General features: G+C 43.5%; 1 protein-coding gene across 1 annotated transcript in view; it reads left to right on the top strand.

The window, feature by feature from the left end:
* Positions 1-24,623, top strand: part of TMEM135 (transmembrane protein 135) — a 195,058-nt gene that overhangs the window by 149,719 nt on the left and 20,716 nt on the right. Inside the window, exon 7 of the mRNA XM_038761867.1 lies at positions 24,355-24,396. Within this exon, the coding sequence (XP_038617795.1) occupies positions 24,355-24,396 (42 nt within the window). The remainder of the gene's footprint in view (positions 1-24,354; positions 24,397-24,623) is intronic.

The following is a 24,623-nucleotide window of genomic DNA, read 5'->3' as shown; positions in this document are numbered from 1 at the left end:
GGGTCCTGTCCCTCTCCCCCCTCAACCCCCTGAGTTTTGGGGTTTTTTTTAACGTTCCCTCTGTCAATCACAAAGCCTCTTTGTCCTTGTGGGATACTAATGAGGACCGGGCTTTGGCCATTTAGCACATTCCTGTCATCCCAAAATCTGAAATCAGTGGAGGAGGGGGGACGGCCTCTGGTTCTCAGGCCTCAGAGAATAAGTTGCCTGTGGCCGGTCTGGGTGTCTGTGTCCCTGCAGCCCCGGGAACACTCTCTGAAGTGATTTGGACGGCAACAACGCAGCGCACAGCCCTTGCAGCGTGGAGTTCTCAGACCCTGCTCCAACAAGGCTGAGATTACAAATCTGATGATGGAAGAGCAGTTGAGCCTCACGGATTTGATTTCCCCGCTTTGATCCTGGCATAAAGGCAGGGAGCTCTCACCCCGGAGCCGGCTTCTCTTCCGACGGGTCGAGGGTTTTTTCATCCTCAGCGGCTCTGTGTCGGAGGATTTCTGAAGCGAGACTAGGGAGGCTTGGCTTGTGGTTGTTAAGCATCCTGGTGGGTTGCAGGTACCCGCAAATCAATCAGTCATGTTTATTGAGAAGTTACTGTGTGCAGGGCACTGTACTAAGTGCTTGGGAGAGTACAGCATAGCAATATAACAGACATATCCCATGAAGGAGAAGGCTTCGCCCCAGACCAAGGCCTTCCAAACACCAACTCATGTCAACCTGGAAGATGAGTGATGAGCTTGGCATATATCAAGATAGACAGCTCCTTGAGGGCAGGAATTTGTGTCTTTTTTATTGCCTTTTCCCATGTGCTTAATACATTGCTCTTCAAGGAATAGAGGCGTGGAAAGGGCACGGGTCTAGGAATCAGAAGGACCTGGGTTCTAATCCCGGCTCTGCCACTTGTCTGTTGTGCGACGTTGAGCAAGTCACTTAACTTTTCTGGGCCTCAGTTACCTCATCTGTAAAATGGGGATTAAGACTATGAGGCCTATGTGGTGCAGGGACTGTGTCTGACCTGATTATCTTGCATCTACCCCAGCTCTTAATACAACGCCTGGCATGTAGTAAAGTGCCTGGCAAGTAGTAAATCAATCAATCATATTTATTGAGCGCTTACTGTGTGCAGAGCACTGTACTAAGCGTTTGGGAAGTACAAGCTGGCAACGTATAGAGACAGTCCCTACCCAACGGTGGGCTCACAGTCTAAAAGAGTGGGCTCACAGTCTAAAAGTAAACACTTAACAAATACCACAATTATTATTATTGCTATTCTCTCAGGAGGTTGGTAGGAGAGTTTGGTTCCTAGATACCATTTGAAATACCAGGAATTGATAATTGTACAGGGGGTTTTTCACTTTCTTTTCTTCAAACACAAATCACATTTGGATTTCTTTTTTTCTAGAAAGAGCCAGAGCATAGAGTTTAAATTTGGGGAAAAAAAGGATATTTTTAACTCTTGCCATTGAAAATATTTGGAATGCTTTCCCTGTGACCAAACTGCTGACCAGAAGTAGAAAATAAAAGCTACTTTGTGGTTAAGTGTTTGTGGCCATTCTTCTGGCTTTTTGCCCTAAGATAAAATGTCAGGGAAGCAAATCGTCAGTGGATTGTGCAGCCCAGCAGAGTCTTACTTGTGCATCAACTTAATTGTGCCAGATGATTAGATTGATGGGCAGATTAGGGATGATTTATCATCATTCGTCCATCAGTGCTGTTTTTCTGGGGGAAAGAGAAGAAAATGATTTTTGCAGCTAGTTCATTATAACCAGTCCCATTGAAAACAACACTGTACGGTGATTTCATTTGAGAGTTTAAAAATTATCTTCAGCAGAACAAATATGTGGATTATATATTTAGAAAGGAAATCTCTCTCTCCTTTCTAAAAATTCAAAAGGGTAATGATGGTATATTTTAAGCACTGACTGTCTGTCCAGCTTTGGGATAAACTCTAGAGTTGATGCAAGATAATCAGTTCAGCCAGTCTCTTGAAGAGGGAAGGAAGACTAGTATTTTATCCCTCCATTACAGTTGAGAGAACTGAGGGATGGAGAAGTTAAGTGACTTGTCCAAGGTCACACAGCAGGCAAGTGACAGAGGTAGGACTAGAACCTGGGTCTCCTTCCTCTCAGTCCCACACTGTTTCCATCAGGCCACTTTTCTTCTACTTTCTCCAGCCCTCCTACATCCTGGATGCTGTTTATTTCATCGATAATTCACGTTTTTCTTCTCATTTGTGAGGCACTTACCATTCATCAAGCACGGTTCTGAGCCCGAATTGAACAGTTCCTGTATCTAATGGGGCTCCCAGCCTAAGTAAGAGGGAGTAGGATTTATATCCCATTTTACAGATGAGGAAACTGAAGCATGGAGGTCCCACAGCAGGCAATTGGCAGGGCCAGGTTTAGAACTCAGGTCCTTTGAATCCCAGGCCTGTGCTCTTTCTAGTTAGTTCAGAGCAGTTAGCACACTCCAAAGAAGATCACCAAAAAGAGTTAACTAATTGGAAATCTTAGCGGTTTGAAGGCATTTCAAGGCACTAAATCGAGCGGTAACATTTATTGAGCAACTTCCGCGTGCACTGTACTAAACGCTTCAGAGAGTACAATAGCATTAGTAGGCAATCCATTGAATACCGTGGCCACTGCTGTGCCCCACAGACATTTCAAAAATCAATTAGCTCTAAGTGAATATTGCTGACTAAGTCATTTGGGCATACTTTTGAAGCTAGGCCTCTTAAGCTTTGTTCAGAATTGAATTGCCAGATTTCAGTCAGTGAATCCCTTGCGATTCGAACCCTTCAGGGAACAATCTGGTATTTTAGAAGGATTTGGATTAGATGATTGAATGAGTCTTTGCCATCTCTCCTGCATTTGTGTGTATGATACATTCCATTCACAAAGACATAATTACACCTCTGAAAAGCATTGAAATGCCAGGAATTTTGTCCTTTCTAGGGGCTTGGGAGAAATTGTGATGAAGTCCATAAATATTCAGTCGCAGTTATTGCCATACATCCAGATGAACGGGAACTGCTCTTGTATTTTTGCAAGCAAGTGGTGATTTGTTTGCTGACATTATGATGATTATTATGGTATTTGTTAAGTGCTCACTGTGTGTCAGGCACTGTTCTAAGCACTGGGGTAAAAATAAGCTAATCAGGTTGGACACAACTACTTTCCATGTGAGACTCATTGAGTATTGTCATTCTACAAGGTAGAGAAGCAGCGTTGCTAAGTGGGAAGAGCACAGGCTTGAGAGTCAGAGGTAACGGGTTCTAATTCCAGCTCTGCCACTGATCAACTGTGTGACTTTGGGCAAGTCACTTAACTTCTCTGTGCCTCAGTGACCTCATCTGGAAAATGGAGATTAAGACTGTGAGCCCCATATGGGACAACCCGATTACCTTTGTATCTCCTCCAGTGCTTAGAACAGTGCTTGGCACATAATAAGCACTTAGCAAATACCAAAATTATTATTATCATTATTATTGTTAAGTATGTCTTCAGGATCAATTTGATGTTAGACTAAACACCTCATCAAATGGCACTCAAGGAGGGCTAGAGCTGTAGTGGGGAAGCAGTGTGGCCTAGTGGAAAGAGCACAGCCTGGAAGTCAGAAGGACCTGGGTTCTAATCCTGGCTCCACCGCTTGTCTGCTGTGTGACCTTGGACAAGTCACTTCACGTCTCTGGGCCTCAGTTACCTCATCTGTAAAATGGGGATTAAGACTGTGAGCTCCATGTGGGAAAATCAGTCATGCCATGGATTGATTGAAAAGGAATCCTTCATCTGTGCAGGCATTTTCTGCCTAACAACCAACATCCCTGCTCTGCTAATATAATATAGATTATGTTATTTAATTGGGGATTGCCTCCTGGAGCCAGTGTTTTGTTAGGAGGGCTAATTTTTGTTTTTATTCCTCAGCATTTAGATCTGTGCTTTGCCCACATGTGAAATATAACTTTGAGGGCCTAGATTTGCTGATGTTCCGGTGGGTTTTCATATTCTAGGAGAGAAGCTACCTTTGGATGGTTTTAAAGCAGAGGCAGACTGTGTGGCCACCAATATAGGTTGGAATCTCTTATGAAGATAGATTGGCTTTGCTTGCCACCTGTGTGATAATACCTTTATTTTTACACTTCACTGGAAGAGATTCTTTGACAGTAATTGTCACTCATCCCTAGCTTGACGTTTGTGTTCTGCATACTTCTTGCAGTTTGCTTTTTGCTCTTTTCTAATTTAAAACCTTCGATAATCCCGGCGACTTGCATAATGGCCTGCCCTAGCAGGTAAAAACCAAGAAAATCTTGTAATTTTCTAGCACTCCACTGTTTATGCTTTTTATTTCCTTGTTCCTTGAAAAGCTTTCTTATTCTCAGATAAAGGGATTGCAAACTGTATTCTTACCTGTCAAGAGGTACTCAACATTATTTATAAGTTAAATCTGTAACTGCGTCCAGGTAAGGAGAATAGGACTTGTTCCATTCTTGATACAAAGCATGTAAAAGAAAAGCCATCTCTCTCTGATTAGAGGTGTCATAGATGTGTTCCTTCTTGCTTTTTCTTGCAGCTGAAGTCCAGAGATGACTGGGTTTGCTTTTCATTTTTGTGCTTTTCGGTTCGTTCTTCTGCTGCACTTTGGTGACCCTTAAGAAATTTGTAATGATGATAAAGATTATTATTATGGTATTTATGAAGCGCCCTTTAGGTGTGAAACACTCTCTGAGGTAGCCACAGGACAAGCAGATTGGGCACAGGCCCGGGCTCACACGCCTAAGAGGGAGAGAGAGAAGGTGTCTCATCCCCATTTTACAGATGAGGAAACTGAGGCCCAGAGAGGTTCAGTGATTTGCCCAAGGTCACACAGCAGGTCAGTGGCAGAGGTGGGACTAGATCTCAGGTCTCTTGACTCCCAGCCCCGAGCGCTCTCCACCAGGCCAGGCTGCCTCCCCCGAAAAGCATGAGACTTTGGCCTATCCCCGTCGTGGCATTGTAATTTAATCTGAAATAGATTTATTGATTTATAGTAATGTCTGTCTCCCCCTCTAAACTGTAAGCTTGTTGTGGGAAGCGAATGTATCTGTTATAGTGTACTCTCCCAATGCTCTTCGCACAGTAAGCGCTCAATAAATATGATTGACGGGCTGATGATGTCTCCACCGAAACATTAGAGGCACTGCTCTGACCTTTCCGATTCTGTTCAGAGGCAAGGTGCATCCTCTATTGGAGTGGAAAGAATTATCAATCAATCAATCAATAGTATTTATTGAGCGCTTACTGTGTGCAGAGCACTGTACTAAGCGCTTGGGAAGTACAAGTTGGCAACATATAGAGACAGTCCCTACCCAACAGTGGGCTCACAGTCTAAAAGGGGGAGACAGAGAACAAAACCAAACATACTAACAAAATAAAATAAATAGAATAGATATGTACAAGTAGAATAAATAAATAAATAGAGTAATAAATATGTACATACATATATACAGGTGCTGTGGAGAAGGGAAGTAGGTAAGATGGGGGGATGGAGAGGGGGACGAGGGGGAAAAGAAGGAAGGGGCTCAGTCTGGGAAGGCCTCTGAAGACCAATCTGCCTTCTAAAATAGTAGTAAATACGGGACCCGCCCCAAGTCAGTTGCTGATTTTTGGGGAGGGTTCCTGCAGTGTCTGTCAGCGGATTCATTTCTGTCTTTCACACCAGATCCCAGAGTTCAGGGGTCAGACACCTTCCCCACCCGCAATAGAAGGGCTGAATTTCTTTCCGAGCTGCTCTTGAGGTCAGGGAACATGTCTCCCGACTCTGTTATATTGCACTCTCCCAAGGGCTTGGTGGAGTGCTCTGCACGCAGCAAGCGCTCAATAAAGTCGAGCAGTTGACTGATTGATTGACTGATGGGTTGGAACGATGCAACCACCCAGGTGCTTTCGCGGAGGGAAGGGGAGCAAATGAAAGACCCTGCCAGGGAGCCCCTTAGTGATTGGGATGACACATATCCACGTCCAACTGATAGCCGGCCTCAGCCAAGCTTCTGGTATGGAAACCGTGCAAGAGAACTGGCTGCCATTCCAAGCCGCTCCACGGGAATCGAAGCTGACGTCCTGTCCCTCCAGTGACAGCGTAATCTGTATGTCCAGAGTCGTAATCTATTTAATAATAATAATAATGGCATTTATTAAGTGCTTACTATGTGCAAAGCACTGTTCTAAGCGCCGGGGAGATTACAATGATGATGATGGTATTTGTTAAGCGCTTACTATGTGCAAAGCACTGTTCTAAGCTCTGCGGGGATACAGGGTGATCAGATTGTCCCACATGGGGCTCACAGTGTTAATCCTCATTTTACAGATGAGGGAACGGAGGCACAGAGAAGTTAAGTGACTTTCCCAAAGTCACACAGCTGACAATTGGCGGAGTCGGGATTTGAACCCCTGACCTCTGACTCCAAAGCCTGTGCTCTTTCCAGTGAGCCATGCTGCAGACTATTACAACAGATCAGGTTGTCCCACGGGGGGCTCACAGTCTTCACCCACATTTTACAGTGAGGTACCTGAGGCACAGAGAAGTTAAGTGACTTGCCCAAAGGCACACAGCTGACAAGTGATGGAGCTGGGATTTGAACCCATGACCTCTGACTCCAAAGCCCGGGCTCTTTCCACTGAGCCACGATTTGCTTAATGTCTGTCTTCCCCTCTAGACTATAAGCTAGTTGTGGGCAGGGAATGCATCTGCCGACTCCGTCACATTGTTATAATTATAATTATGGCATTAGTTAAGCGCTTATTATGTACCAGGCACTGTACTAAGCACTGGGATGGATATAAGCAAATCAGGTTGGACAGTCCCTGTCCCACATGGGGCTCACAGTCTTAATCCCCACTTACAGGTGAGGGAACTGAGGCCTAGAGAAGTGAAATGACTTGCCCAAGGTCACGCAGCAGACAAGTGGCGGAGCTGGGATTAGAACCCGTGACCGTCAGACTAACAGGCCCATCCTCTATCCACTATGCCATGCTGCTTCTCCAGCAGCACATACTCTTCCACACAGGACAGTGCTGTGAACACAGTAAGAGCTCAATAAATTTGATTGATTGATTGACTGGGAGAACATCTGGAAAATAGCCAGTTTAGACTCCTGTTGTTTACCTGGCTCCAACTGCACTGAGTCCCTTAACACTGGAGAACATCTCTGTAAACTAGATTGCTCTGTGTCAATTGTATTTGCATAGGATTGTGCTTATAAACGTGTGCATTTTGGTGTTTTTCTCCTCCGTTTGATTTTAAACTCCTTTAAACCATTCGCAATTGTGGGCAGGGAATGTGTCTCCAAACTCTGTTATACTGTGTGCTCCCAAGAGCTTAGTACCGTGCTTTGCACACAATTTCGTGGCTTAGAGGAAAGAGCACGCGCTTGGGAGTCAGAGGTCGTGGGTTCTAATCCTGGCTCCGGCACTTGTCAGCTGTGTGACTTTGGGCAAGTCACTTAGCTTCTCTGTGCTTCACTTATTTCATCTGTAAAATGGGGATTAAGACTGTGCGACCCATGTGGGACAACCTGCTTACCCACTGTCTACCCCAGTACTTAGAACAGTGCTTGGCACATAGTAAGCCCTAAACAAATACGATTATTATTATTATTATTATTAAATCCCAGTAATTGAGTGACTGATGAATGAAACTCCCTAAGGGAAGGGACTGAGTACTGAATGTTCTTTGCAATTCCCACAGCTCACAGCGGTCTTCTCATTCCGCAGGCCTTTACTAGGTACGACGATCACTGACTAGAAATCTTTTCCCTCATCTCTCTCAGCTCTTTGGAAAGGAGGAAATTCAAAATGAGGACAAAAGAATATCCCAGGCTCAATTTTATAAACTATCCGGGACATACACACACTCTTAAGTTTTTCTCCCCTTCCCATCTGGATGTGATTCTCCAGGAGTCTGGATGCGCAAAAAGTTCAGGAAACTCCAGCAGGCTCATTAGCCAGGTCGGGAAGTAAATGCTGAGTGGAGCAGGTGGAAAAGGGTTACCTAACATATGTGGAGGAGCCCAGGCTTCTTCTTCGTACCTTGATACTCAGAAACTGTGGGGTTTATTTAATAAATGCTTCCCGAGGAAGCTATGTTCGTCTTGGTCACGCAAGGCTAAAGTTGATTAACGCTCAGCACTGCCTCGTCTTAGAAGAAAAAAATCCCTCTTGTTTTCTTTATGTTGAATGGGACTATTCTTTGTAAAGACTGTAAGTCAGATTCAGACAGATGTCTGCGAAACTCCACTTTGTTTTCCACCCAGTAACAGCTGAACAGCCTCTCCGGAGAGAAGAGTCCAGTTATTCTCACAAGGTGGACATATTGTAACGAACTTCTGTTTGTTTTGTTTCTTTACCTCAGCAATAACATGTCTTAAATCAAGAGTGTTGTCACTCCAAATTTGATAGAAGGCTTGAAGGGGAATCTGCAAATACAGTCCTAAATCACATCTAAAAGAAACCCAGGAGGCCTGGACATTTCCAAGTTACTTTTGCTCCCTCAACAACACCAGGCAGGAACTGTCAGCCACCTCTGTTCCTCCTGAGGGCTTATCTCGCATTCCTCTGGGAAGTTTCCTGCTTACTCAGGATCATCTCAGTGAGTTTTAGGGCTTTTCCACGTGGAGGAGCAAACTGAAGCATGCATTGCATCGCATCTTTAGGACCGTCGTTAGCAATTTATGATAACCCACCTTTCCCTTTTGACCAAAAATCAAGTCATTTCCATGACTCAGTACAGAAAAGGGAAATATTTATTTTGAGGGTAAGCCAGTGCGTATATGCTTGGACAAAGCACGGACCACCCAGCAATGAAGCCTACTGTTTACGGTTATGGATGTTAAACGTAAATATGATGAGCCTTAAGCTGTCTGGGTTCCATCGAGAAAACTGCATTCCCGGAACAGGCAGTCATTCCCTTCCCCCTTCTTTCTTTTTCCTCAACCTCTGGCCATAAAATATGGTCAGATGTATTTTGCCGGGGGGCATTTCGATAAATGACAAATTACATGGGCATTTCAGAATAGTGATCTCATCAAAGGCTCAATGTGTTCCTATGCTCTTGGGAAATCAGGGGATTGTATCAGATTCTCTACAGTTGTTTTATTGGGGAGTAATTTTTTATTTCCAGCCCAGAAGAAAATGAGACAGAATTTGCTTTTAGGTGGGGAGGGGGTTGTTGTATATTTCCACGTGAATGGGAAATCCAGCTTTAGAACTCTGTCTGAATGGAGTTTAGTGCATGGTGGGTATAGGGACCGCACTATAAGGGTATAGTGCTTATCACTTGTTAAGCACTTACTATGTACGAAGCACTGTTCTAAGCGCTGGGGGGATACAAGGTGATCAGGTTGTCCCCGGTGGGGCTCACAGTCTTCATCCCCATTTTATAGATATTTTTCGTAGGTGTGGGAATTTCCCAACTTGCACTGGCTCCTGAAAAAGGAACTTGGGAAGAGCTGAAAATGTAACGTATCTCATGAAGTGTGCGGGAGAACTGAAAACTCCCAAACGAGTGTTTTTCTTTCCCCATTCCATCTCATCTCCTCAGTCTTCAGGGGAGTCTTTGGCACCAGTTCACTCCATAAGCTGAGCCACGGTTCATTGTGCATCATCAAACTTCCCCTCGAGGAGTGTGCAGGCCGTAATAATAATTGTGGTATTTGTTAAGTGCTTACTATACGTCAAGCCCTGTTCTAAGTGCTGGGGAAGACACAAGAAGAGAAGCTGCGTGGCTCAGTGGAAAGAGCCCGGGCTTTGGAGTCAGAGGTCATGGGTTCGAATCCCGGCTCTGCCAATTGTCAGCTGTGTGACTTTGGGCAAATCACTTAACTTCTCTGTGCCTCAGTTACCTCATCTGTCAAGTGAGGATTAAGACTGTGAGCCCCACGTGGGACAACCTGATCACCTTGTAACCTCCCCAGCGCTTAGAACAGTGCTGTGCACATAGTAAGCGCTTAACAAATGCCAAAAATAAAAGAAAATCAGATCAGACACAGTCCCTGACCACACTGGGTTTACAGTCTGAGAAGGAGGGAGAACAGGTATCAAATCCCCATTTTGCAGATGAGGAAACAGGCATAGAGAAGTTAAATGACTTCCCCAAGATCACACAGCAGGGAAGTGGTGGAGGCAGGATTAGAACCCAGGCCCATGCTGTTTATACTAGGCCATGCTAATCCAGGCATCAGGATGTTATTATGGAACTAATTGGTCCACTCCAATTCTTAGATTGTGAGCTTCTTGAGAGCAGGGCTCAAGTCCACTAATGCTATTGAACTCCACCAAATATTTAGAGAAGTAGCGTGGCCTAGTAGATAGCGCGCAGGCCTGGGATTCAGAAGGCCCTGGGTTCTAATCCCAGCCCCGCCACCTGTCTGCTGTGACTTAACTTCTCCGTGCCTCAGTTACCTTATCTGTAAAATGGAGATCGATACTTTGAGCCCCATGTGGGACATGAACTGCGTCCAACCTGATTAGCTTGTACCTACCCCAGTGCTTAGTACAGTGTCTGCAACATAGTAAGTGCTTAACAAATACTATAAAAAAATATTTAGTACCGTGCTTTGCATACACAGGAAGTTATTGAAAGATGATTTTCAATCAAGCATATATTACAAGAAAAACCATTTAAATGGCCTGAATTACATGGTTTTTTAAAAAAATCCTATGAAGGATCCCTCTCATTTTTTCTATGGGAAAAACTGGGGATTTTGCAGTTCACCTTTTTTATTCAGATCAGTTTCATTCTCCACACAATAAGCACCTTGACAGAGTGTAAAAAACATTAATGAAATGAGTAATGTGCATATATTGGACCTAACCATGTCAAATAAATGCTCAGTCTCCATTTTTAAAACTTGCGGTCAGTAGCTAGTTTTGGTACAGAAGCAACAGTAAATCTAGAGATTTAAATTTATCTATTTTTAATATAGAGGGAATGGTCATATCTTTTGACACCATAAACGTCACCTCAATTAACCACCACAGTACCTACAATTTTAGGTGACTTAAGCCCCCAGCAAATAATTAAAGCGCCTGAGCCACATGAGGCAACTTTCTGTATCTCTTTTGGGTGACTGATTTGAGAGCAAAGTTCACAACCTCCGGGGTCAAGGATATTGTGTGGACTGTGTAAGGATCTTGGGTTTAACAGAGGATTCTCTTCTCTCTTCTGTCCTACTGACATTTCACTCAGGCTGCACAATTAGCCAGCCCTGTTTACCAGGGATGTTAATGTTCTCGCAATGTTTTGTTTGTTTTATTGCCTGTGGTGTCCTGATTAGGGCTTTCTGGGTTGGAACTCAGTCAGAAGTGATTTATTTTGTGTATCTAAACTGGACTCCAGCTGTTTGAGGGTTTTCCTCTGAAACTTCGGGGTTTCAGATAGCACCTAGTTGAGAAGACGGTTGGAATTAAGGAACCTACTCAGACTTTCTTGGGCATTTGTACCTCTTTTTAGCATCTAAAACGGTCTAATAATTCAGTTAGTTGCAGTTAACTGTGCTTGTTACTTTTTGCAGTTCAAGATCAGCCTGTCTACCACTCACTCAGTTCATTCGTACTTAGAAAGAGCTAAGTGTTCTAAAATGTGTGCTTTATAGTGTTAATGAGAGCAGAATAAACCATCTAGTGTGTGTTTGTGTGTGTGTTTAATGATACATGTCTGGAAAAGCTAGTATTACAGTGCATTCTTAAAATTTCTGTTGACCGAGCCAGTTCAGCAAAATTTAGGAGGCCATCGCTCAGAACTTCTTGAAGAAGTCATGGAATAGCTGACAAAAGAATGTGCCCTCAATGCTTCTTGTTGGGAAATTACAACCCCTATTGATTGGAAGAAACAGACTCGCCTATTCATATGTCCCATAGGGTCTGTTACATCCTAAGTCTTACCATGAATCCCTTCCTTATTCTCCAAATGTGAGATGCCGAGTTTCAAAATGTGGTTTCCTTTCTCCCCTCACCTCACTGTCACCACCCCCCTCCCTCCCCATCATTTCGCTAAACTTTTCAGCTCTTCATTCTTTTTCAGTTCTATCACTGTTCTCATGAGGCCTCGGCTTTTTCAAATCCTCCGAAAAGCCAACCCTTTCCCAAATGATTTGAAATATCTGTGGTCCTTATACCTTAAATCTTCATTGGCTCTACCCCAAAAATGTTCATGCTTTCCAAACTCTCCCTTCATTTGTATGTAGACTCTGTAAAAGACCAGAGTTTGATGGGACATTTCAGCAGTGATCCCTTTTAGAAGGAATTTGTCCGAACAGGTTGTCCAACTCTTTAATGAGGACCTGTTGTTTGCAGAGCTCTGTGTTAGGTGTTTGGGGGAAATGCAAAGGAAATAAAAACATAATCTCTGCCGTAGAGGCATTCAGTATAAGGTGCTCAACACTAGTTAGAATCTGACAAATGTACAGTAGAAAAAGAGAGGAGTTAGAAGCAAGAAATGAAAATGATTAGACACATAAGCAGAAAAATGGGTAAATAACTAAGATGACCTGAGCAGGAAAATAGGGGCAGGGTGGGAGATCAATCAGGGAATGCTTCCTGGAGGAAGGTGACTTTTTAGGAAAGCTTCGGAGGAAGGTAGGGTGAAGGTTTTGCAATGAAGAGTGGGGAAGAGGTTTCAGACAGTGGGAAGAAGTCATTTTCTGACTGTTTCCTTTATTTCAACCAGGAAAAATCCTATGAAATTACTTTGAGTTTCTTTGTTTTTTAAAGCAGGGAGTGTAAAAATTCCACCATTCAGGCTAGATCTTGTGAGTTGTGAGCTGATGGATGTGACATTTTGATTTGCTATGTTCAGATGGAATCATTCAATAGTATTTATTGAGTGCTTACTGTGGGCAAAGCACTTTTCTAAGTTGCTTGGGAGACTACAGCATAACAGAGTTGGTAGACACGTTCCCTGCCCACACCAAGCTTACAGTCTAGAGGGGTTCCCTGTAAAAGCATCATTAGTGCTTTTTAACCGTCTCCTCCATAGCAGACAACTCTTTTCTGGGCCAGCTTTAAATACTCCGAAGGGGGTCTAATTAGCCGACTGGGTATTTTCTTTTAATGTCTTCGGTTATCCCTGAAGGAGCACGGGGTCTTCCACATTTCATCTTGCCGATCCTTTTCTTGCCTCTTCTGTCAAAGCACTAGAGAATCATTGAATTCAAGTGAGGAATGAGGATTGTAAAAGTTGAAATGAGTCCTGATTGTTGTCCAGAATTTTGGGCATTTAGCTTTTGGAAGATTATCCTGGATTGATAGTGTTGTTCTAATGGCCAGTTGAGGAGAAGTAGGGAGGCTCAGTTGGAAAGAGGCATTTGGTTCTCCTTCTGACTATGCCTAGTCAATTCCCTGTCCCTCAGTTTCCTCTTCTGTAAAAAAACAGTGACCGTGTTCTACTTTAAACAGTTATCATAAAGAATAAATAATGTCCGTGACTGGGACTTCAGTGCCTGGGAATTGAACCCAATCCAATTACTTGTAAAGCAATTCTGGTCATCCCTGGCCCCTAAGGTAGGCTGTTTTCTCCATATTTGGAGCCCCAAAGAAAGGCCCCGGGGTTTTTCCACCACTTCCGTCACAGATGTCTATAATGGGAAAGGTTAAATATTAGACTTTGGTAACCACTGGGGCATTTTGCTATTTTCCGTGGCCGATAAAATCTTGGATCAGCTACAGGTCACAGGTTCAGACTCTAACGTAGTACAGTCAGCATGATTTTTGCTGTCTACCAGAAACACAAAAAATATAATAGCAATGATTCATTCATCGTAACAATTGTGGTATTTAAGTGCTTACTATGTGTCGAGCATTGTACTAAGCACTGAGATAGATACAAGAGAATCCCTTTTGGATTTGACCACAGCCTTCAATATTGACAATAGTCTCAGGGACTGGATCCAGAAGCACGTTGAGGTAGCAAGATGGTTCACTTGGAAGGAATTTGGGGCCAATGTGCTGGTGTGATTTGCAGGGGTACAAAGAAGTACAATCAGCCAGTGGTGTTTATTGAGCACTTTCTGCATGTAGAGCACTGTACTAAGTACAGAGTTGGTAGACTTGATCCCTGCCCTCACCAAGCTAAACAATCTAAGCTCTGCACCCAAGGATTGTAGAATCTAATAGGGGAAACAAGACAAGCAGTTTCATGAACATGCAATAAAACCTTGGCACAAGTGGCCATTTCTTTTCTAGGACCATGCTGGGCAGTGGACTAGGAAATGGGAAACACGGGTCTGGATACATTCCCAACTGCATGGAAAAGCTATTGTAGCGTAACAGAACGTGAGGCTTCCCAAAAGCACTTGGTAAGAGTTAATCAAGCTCAGAGGAGGCCCCCCGCCCACTGGACTTCAAATTCACCCTTCTGGGAACCTATCACAGTGAGCTCCAAGTCTTCCCAGCCACGGCTCTCCAGCATCAATCAATCCATGTTATTTATTAATAATAATGACGTTATTTGTTAAAGTGCTTACTATGTGCCAAGCGTTCACTGTTATTGAGCGCTTACTAGGTGCAGAGCACTGGATTGAGCACTTGGGAAAGTATGTTACAGTAGAGTTGCTACTGCGAGATCCCTTTTATCAAGAATCAAGCCTAGACTTACCGTTCACGTGCTAATTAATGGTGGGGGGCTTCTGTCTGTCCCCCGATAAGGTAGTTCCGTCTTTACCCGTGAAGCAATGTGGCCAAATGGAAAGAGCACAGGACTCGGAATCAGATGATCTCGGTTCTAAACTCTGCTCTGCCAGTGGCCTGCTGTGTGACCTTGGGCAAGTCATTTAACTTCTCTGTGCCTCAGTTTCCTCATCATTAAAATGGGGATTCAGTATCTTAGACCATGTGCCCCACGTGGAATAAGTGTTGTCTCCAATCTGATTAATTTGTATCTACCCCAGAGCTTAGAGCAGTGCTTGACACATAGCAAGTGCTTAACAAATACAACAACAACAATAATAATAATAATAATAATAATAATAATAATAATAATAATAATAATATTTCTCCTCCCACACCATGATCAGATCCAGCAAGCAACTTCCTGCTTCGCTGGCTCTGCTCCTTCTAGAGAAAAGAAATCAAAATGTTTTCTGCTTTGACATTCTGCACTGAGTAGATGAAAGCTTAAGAAAAAAATACCATTATTTGAACCCAACGACTTCATGATAAAAAATGCCAGAAGAGAAATTCACAAACTGTGGTGTGGATAAAGTGTATGAAGGGTATTTTCTGAGGAACATTTCTTTCTACCACGTTCCATAAGGCATCTGCTGTATTTCAAGAGCAAATAACCTCTAACCTACCCTTACCAGTATTTTTAGTTCTTGTCTGCTTTAGATGAATGAGTATTTGTGTGACTTTTGTCTGAAATCTGAGGCCCCCTTGGTACATGCGTGAGCCGTGTCATGTAAAGTGTTGCCTTGGCGTTTTTGTTTGCATTTTTACTTTAAAAACTCGGAGTCTCTTCCACGCTTTTTCATAATTATATTTGGTGCATTCATTTAGTTCTCATTTCATCCTCTTGGAACTCTGCCTCTAGAAATTAAGCTCCCACCTTTTTTCTGCGAAAACAGAAGACACAGAACAAGGCATGGCTCCAGGTCAAAAACGCAATCCCTGATTTTCAGTGCCTCAGTGTTTCCAGGCTTATTGAGGCCAAGGTCTGCCTGTCAAGAGCTTTGCTATCAGGGAACCACATGTTATGGGAAAGGGTATTCCACCAGCCGGACGGTGGCTGAGTTCCGATGAAATGTTGCCAGAAATTGAAAACCACATCACCGTGTATCTATTAAGTGTCTGCCTGACGTGAGAGTGAAAACCTAAAATATTGCCCACACATGTGAACCGACTGGAACTGAAAGAATATTTTTCAGCCACTTCTTTCCTCAGAGTGAAAAATCCAAACTTGGGGTGAGCACGGTATTTCCCTGCGATTATTTCAAGGGAACTCCATTTACCCATGCAACCTCACAGCAGCAGAGAGAGGGCATTGGGGCTGGTTTTTTGGTAATACAGTAGCATCACATACATGCCCCTAGTGAATTTCACCATGGATGGTGTCATCTCCAAGCATGAGGGACAACCACGTATCATGGAACTAGTGTAGCCGAGATGGTTAGACCCTCAAGATAGGATTTGAAATTCACGGATAGGACATTTCTCCGGAAATTGGGGACCTGGGGTTTCAGGTATTCCTTTGTCAAGATAGGACATTTCTCCAGAAATTGGGGACCTGGGGTTTCAGGTATTCCTCTGTCAAGATGGGTGACCAGAACCAAGTCCCTTGGCCCGCTAGAGCTGCAGTGTGGAGAGGGATGTCCATGACTGTGTGCCCTGGGTTTCCTGTGGAATTGCAGAGGTTCGTTTCGAGGTACTGAGCTTCCTTGAGGTTCACAGTTTTTGCTGTACCATGGTTCTTTAAGAAGGATGTCACAGCCGAGTCACACTCCTGGAAGATGACCTTCAATAAGAGAGTTGGAGTTTGGACTTCCTCAGCATTAAGCACAACAAATGGCCAAAAGGCATCTTGCTTTCTAGCCCCTTGAGGGGAGTACATTTCCATTGGACTCTTCCATTGTGCTTAGCCCAGTGCTCTGTGCGGAGGAAGTGCTCAATAAACACTTTTGATTGATAGAATTGTGCAGGTCAAACCATGCCAAGGACCTTCAAGGTTTTTAGGTATTCCGTCATCCACTCGAAACCTGGTCATTTCCTCCAAAAACCCTTCTTTCATCAGGAGCTTAGGTGGAGTAACTAGCTTCTTCCCAATCCTGCTTTTCCATCGACCATTCTGAAGTAGCACGCTCACAGAAGATGCGTTCTAAAGCACAGAACCCAGTGGTCACTGTTCACCTTTGAACTTTATTTCCTTTTCTGCGGTTAAAAACAGAAACGAAGGAAAATCAGGGTCTCTGAGAGTTACCCGTCACAGCCAACTCCTGGAACTAGAAAGGACAGGAGTTCGGGTCTGGTGGTTTGGCCTAACTGAACACAATGGCTAGTTTTAGGAGGAGTGAGGGATAAGAAGATTTATCTCTTCCTGTTAATCGGGTCATTGACAAAACAAACACAACTGCATAATAGTAAAGCATTTGGATTTGAAATGGGCTAGAAATATATCAAAGTTCTGTGGAAGCTTGAAGAAAACCGGCAGGGTCTTGGCCAACTTTAAGGTCAACACAGTAATTGTAACTTGAAGCAAAACCTTTCTGGGTTTGAATCTGGAGCTAACACAGTTTAAGTAAGAATCAAATTCTGAGAGATTGGTTCGCTAACATTCACCTTAAATCTTTCCCTTTTATACTCAGTACTCACCAGAAAATAAGCACAATAATCATGTGGGAACGTGGATTTGTGGCAGATTAAACAAAACTACCTCCTTCAGCTCCTTTTCTAGGGTTCTGAAGGACAAGGACAAATCATGGTCCTAATTTCTCCCCCGATAAACCCAGAATTCTGAAAATTGACTTCTCCTCTTTCCCGTTGTAAGTATTTATATAAAGCACATTTCATTACTAAAAAAGAAAGCTGTCCCCAGCATTAAGTTTAATCCTCTAGTTAAGAGTGTTGATTTGTCATGTTGCGGTATGACTTGAAGTATCAAAGTTGTGTCTTCTCAAATGCTCTAAGTAGTCAGAAGTGAAATTGTGTTTGGTGAATTAGAACTAGAACACTTAACTAGGAAGCAGCATAATTATGCATCGAGGACTGAGTTGAATTATAGTGATCCCAGCTCTGTTCCCCCACCCTTTTTTTTAGTGGTATTTCTTAAGCACTTACTATATGTCAAGCACTGTTCTAAGCACTGGGGTAAATACAAGTTAATCAGGTGGGCACAGTCCCTGTCCCACCTGGGGCTCCCAATCAAGTAGGAGGGAGAATAGGTATTGAATCCCCATTTTACAGTTGAGGAAACTGAGGCCCAGTGCAGGGAAGTCACTAGTCAAGGTCACACAACAGTTTATGGCAGTTGGGATTAGAACCCAGGGCCCATAGCTCCCAGGCCCGTGCTTTATCCACTAGGGCATGCTGCTTCCCTTACTTGCTGTGTGAACCTGGGCGTGTCACTTAACTTCTCTGAGCCTCGTTTTTCTTATCTGTAAAATGGAGATTAAATACCTGTTCTCCCATCTCCTAAACTGTAAGCCTCAATGGGATGGGGCCGTGCCCGATCTGATCAGACTGTGTCTATCGCAGTGCTTAGAACAGTACTTTGTGCTTAGCGAATGCCACAGTGATGAGTACTACTATTCATGTACCCACACATTGCTGTCCCTTTAAACCGCTAAATACCATAGTGTCCTGAGGGCAAATGGGCTTTCTTGCTCTCAGACTGTTTGATTCCCCGGAATTGTGGTGAGTTATCAAAGTACGAAGCCAAGCGTTTTAATCCTTCCGAATAACCAGGGTTAAGCTCTCTCTTTTCAGGAGCAGTAGGTTTGAACCCACGCTGAGCAGACAGTCTCTCACCGCCACGAGGGCGGGTACCTTTCCGAATTCAGAGCCTCATGAACCCCTTTTTCCCACCCCCAGTCGGTCCCTACTGGGAGGGACACCGGAATTTTATTTTAATATGTTTTCTTTTGTTGTCTGTCTCCCCCTTCTAGACTGTGAGCCTGCTGTTGGGTAGGGACCGTCTTTATATGTTGCCAACTTGTACTTCCCAAGCACTTAGTACAGTGCTCTGCACACAGTAAGCGCTCAATAAATACGATTGAATGAATGAGTGAACCCATCCCTCGAGCCTTCGGGAGGGGTGGACGCAGGCTTGCCATTCCCTCAAATGCCTCCGGCCACAAAATAGGTAGCCAAACAGCAAAGTCCCCAACCTGGTTACCGTGGTGACATGGCAACACCTTCTCAGCTCCAGCCAGGATTTTCAGTTGGATTGCCCTTCCCAACCGGAAAATGGAGAGGAAAATAGCCATTAAAGTCACTTGGGTTTTTAAGCTTCTGCCTTTGAATTTTACAGCTAAAAACACTGCATCCTGCCAGGAAATTATATATATTTTCTTAGAGTCTCCAAAGGGAAGAAACAAAACCGCCTGGTTTCTGTGCCCGAACAGCCGAGTTGATAGCGCTCCGACTTCATTTTATTCAGCCCCAAGTCGCGGACATGTAGTTGTGGTTCCAGTAGTATGTTCCTTGTCACTGTCACATTTGGTTTTACAACCCAAATCAGTCACCTTGGTGTCAGTACTTTAAGGTATTTAGGCACAATTGTTGAGGCTTAAGGACCGAATTATGGGCAACTATAGTAATTGAATTCCCATGTCAGGGCTCACATGGAGCCATTGTTAAATCAATCAGTCATATTTATTGAGCGCTTACTGCATACAGAGCACTGTATTGAGTGCCTCGGAGAGTAGAGTGTAGCAGAGTTGGTAGATACGTTCCCTGCCCACAACAATGTAGGAGACTTTAAAAGGTTCCAGTTTGAGGATTTTACAGGTTTTTTTTTCTTTTTCATATTATTCAGGAGTGTGAAACTCAATTGTTTGGAGTGGGCAGATTTCTCTGTATGAAAATTCTGTTGACTAAACTAGTCTGGAAGGGAGTTGTGGGGTGAGGCACGTGGTAATGTGCAGGAGGATGCTTAGACAATTCACAGGTATAATAGCAATAAAGGGAATAGTCTTTGGGACTCACCAAATTAGTAAAATAGCCATAGCATTTATTGGGTACCATCTGAGTAGAATACACTCTGCTAGGTGCTGGGGAAATACACAATAATGAAGTCACACTGTCTACAAAGAGATTTCACTTGACTATGGGAGACAGATATAAACATATTTACAAATAGAGCAGTCAGAAAAATTGAATAAATAGGTTCATAAATGTTAAGATGGGGCCAATGAGTCTGTAGCTCTTGGGGGTCTCCACAGAGCAGATGGAGAGGTAGAATCTAGCTCACATTATAGTATAATACATTAGTATATATACATGCAGGCGGAGAGGTCAACTTTGGTTTCATTTCATGATTCTTGTATGGGTATTGTTACGTTAGCTTGAGTTGCTAGAAAAAGCAGCAGAGAAAATTCCCACTGACTACATCATCAAAAACAATCCTGAAAGTTGATGGGCTTTCTTCTTGCCTCCCTTTTTCCTGCCACCTGCCTACTTTTCTATTTTACCTCTTTTCCATTCTTACTTTTCTTTTCCTATCCATCCTCCTAATGAGCCTCCATGTCCAACTATCTTAATTTCTTGAGGTTCAATGGGGATTAGGATAAACTAACGGAAGAGCGGTACTGGGGTGACTAGAGAAGCAGCTGGCTCAGTGGAAAGAGCACAGGCTTGGGAGTCAGAGATCATGGGTTCTAATCCCGACTCTGCCACTTGTCTGCTATGACTTTGAGCAAGTCACTTAACTTCTCTGTGCCTCAGTTAATTCATCTGTAAAATGGAGATTGACTGTGAGCCCCATGTGGGACAATCTGATTACCTTGTATCCCCCCAGCGTTTAGAACAGTGCTTGGCATATAGTAAGAGCTTAACAAATGCCTTCATAATTATTATTAAAGTTAGGGATATAAAGGGGAAAGTTAGAGATTTTAGCCGGTCCGTCCTTGTAATAAGAATGGATTTCCACAGTGCCTCCAAGCATCCTGTTGTCCCTCTCAAAGGTGGAATTCTAGGCTGAATGGACAAACATAAGAATTTTCCCAAACTGTTTCTGTTTAGTGTCGATAGCAACTCTTGGTTGGCAACCCTCGCTTCCTGCCAAATCCTCTCAGATTCCTTCTGCATACCACCTGCTCTGTGAATTAGTGTTTCTTTTCATTTGGGGACTATATGAATCAAAACTGAGTCATCTTCCCCACCCCTTCCAGATTGCTAGATGGAGGGCATGGGGATGCGCGCGTGTGTGTGTTTTCACAGAAGTCTGTATCTTTCTTCCTCTCTTACCCTTCATTCTGGACTGTAAGCTCGCTGTGGGCAGGGAACGTGTCTGCCACTTCTGTTATATTGTATCGTACTCTCCCAAACCCTTAATATAGTGCTCTGCACATAATAAGCACTCAATAACTACGATTGATTGTTTGATTAGACCCTTCTCCAGTCTGGCCCTCCCCTTTGAGAGCAAATTAGCTGAGCATTCAGTCTGATATGTCTCCAGATTGGAGCCTCTTTCTCCTCCCCACTTTCCTCAGCCCATAATTTACTCTACTTCTTTCCTTTTCTTGAATAGTGGCCCACATATAGTTCAAGTTTTCCAGAAAAATATTCCGTGGGGTGAATCCATCCCCTGGGCCGTTTCTGACATTACCCTGACCCAGTGTAAGTTTTGTAAGAGTAATAGCAGTGTAATGACAATAACATTTGCTCTTTTCCCCCATCTTGAAGTGCAGTAAGTGCTAGTCTGTTAGGAATTTCATCTCCTTTTTCCCTGCCCAGCTTCCGGGAAGAAGTGCAAATAGGCACCAAATGGACCAAAGGCGGGAAGAAGATGGATGTCATCTAGTCAGTCAGTGCTATTTATTAAGCGCTTACAACAAGCTTACAGTCTAGAGGATGTCAAGAAGGGCGCCCATCGTACATTTCCTCAAAACATCCCGTTGCTCACATCAGAAACAGTTCCAGTGTGGACATAAAGCTACTTGTGGGCGGGAACCATGTCCATCAACTCTATTCTCCAAAACCTGTAGTATAGTGTTCCACCTAAAATAGGTGCTCAGTCAATGCCATTGCTTGGTAGATTGATTAACAGACCATTGCTTTGGCCCCAGAATGGTTCTGCTTCTGTCCTTATGTTCTCAGAAGGGTGTGGATTGTCCACTGGAGGGTTAAATGGCCCTGGACCATAATGAGTTGATGGTCTAGACTCAGTTTTGATTAAAGAAACTAGCGGCTCCTGCTGAGAACGAGTCGTGGCTAGAACGCTCCACCCTAACAATGCTGCAGGCTCGTTTTGGTAAAGGATCAAGACTGAATGACCTCAGAAGCAACCGGCAACTTCCAGCCAAAGACAGTTTCCTGTACCTTAATCAGCTAGAAAGATCACTCTTGATAACCTAAGTGTTTTGAAGGAATTCATTTTTCTTTTCCATTGTGATCCTTCAGGGCAGTGTTTTCATTTTACATTCTTGCAGTCAAAAGAGAATTTCCCCGAACAGATGTAAAAAATAAAATGTGATATATTATGACTTATGAATCACTAAGAAGTGTTTTTCAATAGCCCCTTAAAATAGATTTTTTTTGTCCATGGATGTATTGGTAGGTAAAAGATCCTGCTCTTCCGTTGCTAATTGATACAAGCCCAGAAGCCTTTAAATGATCAGTAGTGTATCGTAAACTTATGTTTTTAAAAAATGTAACCAGGGGAATAGTACAGGAAATCCAGTTAATATTGTATAATAATAATCACTCCACTGAAATCTAGTTTGGGCTTGTGTTACTAGAAGAAATATGTTCTTTGCCCCAGTTATGTAGATTGTATACTTCTCACTCTGCTTTCCCTTGCTGTCCCATTGTTGTCTCTGTGGTCTGTCCCTTGCTATCAGTTGGTGTGACTGCCTGTTATTCTTGTGTACGTGTGTATCTGTGCCCCTGTGTGTGGGTTTTTGTATGTCCCAGCTTGAAGTCTTATGTTTTGAGCCAATTTAAACACCATGAAGAGTACAGGAAGTCCAATGAGTTACTTAAAATACTAGCCAGAGTGCAAATAGCTATCTTGAATTTAAATTCTTATTGATAGCAAGGCTCATGGGTGTGTTGTGAAAACAATGTAAAACTTGTGCAAAATAATCTTTACATAAGAATCTTTGCATGATACCAGTAATGTGCTTAAATACGCCCAACCCTCTGTAGTGGATTAAGTCAATCGGAATTTTGACCCTGCATGTAGAATTTGGCCCAAACTCTGAGGCAATTCCTACTGCTTTGTAACTGGGTTTAATAACTCATGTTCACCTCTTATTTTAAGGGCTTCATTTCAGGGAATCCTGGAATTTTTTCTGAGCAATGAATTATAATTGTGGTATTTGTTAAGCACTTGCTATATGCCTGGCAACTGTTCTAAGTGCTTGGGAAGGTAAAAGATAATAAATAAACAATGATGGCATTTGTTAAGCGCTTACTATGTGTGAAGCACTGTTCTAAGCACTGGGGTGGATGCAAGGTGATCAGGTTGTCCCACGTGGGGCTCACAGACTTAATCTCCATTTTGCAGATGAGGTAACTGAGGCACCGAGAAGTGACTTGCCCGAAGTCACACAGCTGACAAGCGGCAGAGCCGGGATTAGAACCCATGACCCCTGACTCCCAAGCCCTGGCTCTTTCCACTGAGCCACACTGCTTCTCAAGTCAGACACAGCCCCTGACCCTACACGGGGCTCACAGTCTAAAAAGAAGGAGAACAGGTCTTGAATCCCCATTTTACTGATGGGGAAGCTGAGGCAGAGAGAAGTTAAGTGACTTGCTCCAAGTCACACAGCGGACACGTGGCAGAGCTGGGATTAAAATCCAGGTCCTCTGACTCCAGGGCCGTGCTCTATCCATTAGGCCATATTGCTGCTCAATTAAACCTTAGGTACCAGCGATTGAGATCAAAGTAGCAAAAGTCGGGTCCCGTTGCAGAGTGAAAAAATATATTCCAAAGATGCCATAGCAGTGAATTTGGATATGTAACATTATTAGTGCTTTCAGCAGCAGTTTGCTAGGGACATCTGCTGGTTCAGTGTTATTCCAAAGCGTTTCATGGATTCATGCGTGCTTAAAGGAATGGATCATTTGCTACATGGTTCCAAAATAGACCACCATTTGCAATGCTTTTTTCCACTTATCCTAGAAATGTTCCCTTTCTCTGGCATTTTTCTCAAATCAGTCAGTCAGTCAGTGGCATTTAGCAAGGGCTTACTGTTTGCAGAGCACTGTACTAAGCACTTGGAAGAGTATAATACAGTACAGCTGGTTAGACACCAAGCCCACGAGCTTCATTCATTCATTCAATCGTATTCATTGAGCGCTTACTGTGTGCAGTGCACTGTACTAAGCGCTTGGGAAGTACAAGCTGGTGAAATATAGAGACGGTCCCTACCCAACAACAGGCTTAGTGTAGAAGGGGGAGACAGACAACAAAACAAAACATGTGGACAGGTGTCAAGTCACCAGAGAGAAGCAGTGTGGCTTAGTGGAAAGAGCGCGGGCTTGGGAGTCAGAGGACGTGGGTTCTAATGCCGCTTCCTCCACTTGTCTGCTGTGTGACCTTGGGCAAGTCACTTAACTTCTCTGTGCCTCAGCCACCTCCTCTGCAAAATGAGCTTCCAGTCTAGAGTGTTCTATGAACCTTCACTTTATTGGTGCACTCTTTGGTAATGGTATACTTTTAATATTTCAGGTGCAAGGACGGCTTGAAGGGATTCACATTCTCTGCACTTCGGTAAGCAGAATCTCGTCTGTATGTCAAGTTATGTGATGATTCAGGGTTTGAAAAAGTCCCTTTGACCAGAAAACATAGGACTAAATAACTCTTTTCTGCATCTGTGGACACACTGCCTGTTGCTGCAACCTGGAGAAAGGCCTAAAATATCACGGCCAGAGAAAGAAAGTCTCACCTGTTTCTAGTCGGTTTTTATACAAGTTTTACCCCTGAGGAATTATTGTCCC

The sequence above is a fragment of the Tachyglossus aculeatus genome, chromosome 20 (genome assembly GCF_015852505.1).
Source record: "Tachyglossus aculeatus isolate mTacAcu1 chromosome 20, mTacAcu1.pri, whole genome shotgun sequence".
Taxonomy (NCBI): domain Eukaryota; kingdom Metazoa; phylum Chordata; class Mammalia; order Monotremata; family Tachyglossidae; genus Tachyglossus; species Tachyglossus aculeatus.
The sequence above is the reverse complement of the archived record's forward strand: the minus strand, read 5'-3'. Positions and strand labels throughout refer to the sequence as shown.